At 40.0% G+C, this 3,582-nt stretch overlaps 1 protein-coding gene across 1 annotated transcript; it reads left to right on the forward strand.

The window, feature by feature from the left end:
- Positions 1-2,723: 2,723 nt before the first annotated feature.
- On the forward strand, positions 2,724-3,285 carry LOC106674378 (protein atonal-like). The gene has a single exon (XM_014407032.2). The coding sequence runs from the start codon at positions 2,815-2,817 to the stop codon at positions 3,196-3,198; it is 384 nt and encodes a 127-aa protein (XP_014262518.1). The 5' UTR covers positions 2,724-2,814; the 3' UTR covers positions 3,199-3,285.
- Positions 3,286-3,582: the final 297 nt, after the last annotated feature.

A 3,582-nucleotide genomic window follows, 5' to 3' on the forward strand; every position in this document is an offset into this window, starting at 1 on the left:
GTGATAGTAAATTTCATTATTTGATATACTTCGAAAAATACAAAAGGTTGCTCGTGTTATTAAGGTGCTACTTGTTGAATGTAATAAATGTAACCTGAATGGTACTCACCTATCAGATCGATCCATGTATCGCATTCTTAAAGATATAATATTTATGCAATAGTAAATTATTTTCAATGAATATAATTCGTTATTTGATACACTTTTAAAAAAGAAAAAGGTTGTTCGCGTTATAAAGGCCCGATTAGCACGTAGGCGATCGATATGATAAGAGACGCATATGCGATATCGGTATGAGATACAAAATGTATCCAGGCGACTCTCCTGGCCACTCGATCTAGTCGCCTCCCCTTCATCTCTTCACGATCCTCTCACAAACGGTTTAAAAACCTAGATTATGTCATATTTTTATAATGGACGAGTTAGAAGCGTATTAGGAGAAAAACAAGTAAAAGTAGAGTAATGTGGATACACCCAATTAATACGGAGTGTTACGCAGCTACGCTCGACTTTTTAACTTCAGCACCAATGAAATTAGTTGGTCATTATAAAGTACGTCACTTCTATGCATTTGTACAAGTTGCAAAGGTAAAATTAAAATACGAGTGGGACGGAGCCATCTGCTCGATACAGTATGAACTGTATGAATGACACTATGCTGCCCAATGTACCGTCAGTCGTCTTCATACAGAAAAAGTATCCACCGATCGAACATCCGAAGCGACAAAAATCGGTATCTCATACCGATCGCCTCCGTCTAAGGGGCTACTTGTTGAATGTGATAACCTGAATGGTACTCAACTATCAGATCGATCCATGCATTCTTAAAGATATAATATTTATGCAATAATAAATTATTTTCAATGAATATAATTCGTTATTTGATACACTTTTAAAAATGCGAAAGGTTGTTCGCGTTATTAAGGCCCGATTAGCACGTAGGCGATCGGTATGATAAGAGACGCATATGCGATATCGGTATGAGATACAAAAAGTATCCAGGCGACTCTCCTGGCCACTCGATCTAGTCGCCTCCCCTTCATCTCTTCACGATCTTTTCACAAACGGTTTAAAAACCTAGATTGTGCCATATTTTTGTAATGGACGAGTTAGAAGCTCTTTGGCGTATTAGGTGAAAAACAAGTAAAAGTAGATTAATGTGGGTACACCCAATTAGTACGGAACGTTATATAAAGTACTTCGGCACAAATGAAATTAGTTTGTCATTACCAAATATGTCATTTATATCCATTTTTAAAAGTTACAAAGGTAAAATTGAAACAAGAGTGGGTCGGAGCGATCTGCTCGATACAGTATGAACGTCAGTCGCCTTCATACAGAAAAAGTATCAAGCGATCGAACATCCCAAGCGACAAAAATCGGTACCTCATACCGGTCGCCTCCGTCTAAGGTGCTACTTGTTGAATGTGATAACCTGAATGGTACTCAACTATCAGATCGATCGCATGTATCGCCATCCTAAAGATATAATATTTAGGCAACAATAAATAATTTTCAACGAATAAATTCGTTATTTGATACACTTTTAAAAATACAATAGGTGAGGTATTATGAAGGCCTGGTTCACACGGAGGAGATCGGTATGATAAGAGAAGCGTATGAGATACAAAACGTGTCCAGGTGACTCTCTTGACGACTAGACTCTCGCGTCCATCTCTTACGATCGTCTCTCTAACGGTTTAAAAACTTAGATTTTGTCATATTTTTATAGAGGACGATTTAGAAGCTTTTTGGCGTATATAATGCCAGAGCATCAACAATGACCATATATCGCTGATTGGTTGAAGGTTTGTCAGTAACACGGCATATTGCGCCATACTTATTAGGTGAAAAACAAGGAAAAGTAGAGTAATATGGGTTCACCAAATTAATACGAGACGTGCCACAAGGCGCAGCTACGCCCTTCTTTATAAAGAACTTCAGAACCAAAAGTTGGTCATTATAAAAATGTCACTTTTATCCTCTTTTAAAAGTTAACATAGGTAAAAGTAAAACAAGAGTAGGACGGGGCGATCTGCTCGATACAGTATGAACTGTGTGAATGACACCATGCTTCTCAATGTACACAGAAAAAGTATGATGCTACAACAGGCCATCCTAAGCGACTACAAATCGGAATCTCATGCCGGTCGTCTGCCAATCTCCCCGTCTGTATGACCGTTTCTGCCCTACGTTACATCGATCACCTCGAGACCGATTGCCTCCGTGCAAACCGGTCCTAAGGTGTTACTAAGGTGCTACATGTTGAATGTAATAACCTGAATGGTACTCACCTATCAGATCGATCCACGTATCGCCATCTTAAAGATAAAATATTTATGCAATAATGAATTATTTCCTACGAATATAATTGGTAATAACTTAGGTTAACAGGGAATTCATCACCAACACTTTTTGGATATAAGATTTGGCTCAATTTTAAGGTCTAGATTATTGGCGTGACTTTTGTTACTCTTGTCTGAGTAATAAACTGTAAATTAATTTATGATTTGAATGGAAGATAAAGTGAAAGTTGTTTAGCTTTCATGGGATAAAAATCACTTCTTTAATGTACTCACGTTTTACCCGGTGGTGGACAAGTAGGAGGGAGATTGGCAGATAAGTGGAGGCGCCTCGGCATTGTAGGCCGTATCGAGTCAATCACACGGTCGGCTCGGCTTTTGGAGGGGAAGCGGTCGGACCAATGTAAACAGCGAAGCACGCCGGGGCCGGCACGTGCCGTTAGTGGGGGCCAAGGGTATATAAGCCGGGCACACCCCCGAAACCGGGATCAGTCTCGTTCCTAAACCCGAGATGAGCACCGCAATGTACACGTGTTTCGAACGCGAGTTCCAAGTCGACTCTGGGAACGAGTCGTCATCTCCGGCCTACCTGCCTCCGTTTTCAGACACCTACCAGAGATACATGCTCACCCCGAGCCCGGAGAGCGAGAGCACCTACAAAGGCGACTCCGAAGAGGAAGAAAAGAAGAAGAAGGAAGTGAGCCCAGTGGTGATGAAGAAGCGGCGGCTCGCTGCAAACGCGAGGGAGCGGCGACGGATGCAGAACCTCAACAAGGCCTTCGACAGACTTCGGACCGTCCTACCTTCGCTCGGCAACGACAGGCAGCTATCCAAATACGAAACCCTCCAAATGGCGCAGACCTACATCAACGCACTTTACGATCTTCTGCAATAACGTCTCAAGTCAGTACCCACCCCAAGTGCCTTTGTGAAATCTGCTCCCTTAGTCAATACCTAAATGTATTATTTTTCCTAACTATTAAGAGTTTCTGTGATATTAAATTAAGAGATTTTTTCATATTTTTGTATATTTTTTAAGGAAAATAAAGACTATTCATGGCTGTAAAACTGTTTTTAATTTTTTTCGAATCCTTTTTAAATTACTAATAATAAAATGACACATATAGTTTTTATGATGATATTGATAAAACACCTGATCAACCATGAAACTCAAAAACATTTACTTTGACACCACGAGAATACTATATGTTAAATTAAATTCTCATTGCTAATACCTGCCCGAAACAAAATTCGTTGGCTAACTTCTGAAATATTTCCA

This window comes from Cimex lectularius, unplaced genomic scaffold (assembly GCF_000648675.2).
Source record: "Cimex lectularius strain Harlan isolate CLEC.00 unplaced genomic scaffold, Clec_2.1 scaffold456, whole genome shotgun sequence".
In the NCBI taxonomy this organism is placed as follows: Eukaryota; Metazoa; Arthropoda; class Insecta; order Hemiptera; family Cimicidae; genus Cimex; species Cimex lectularius.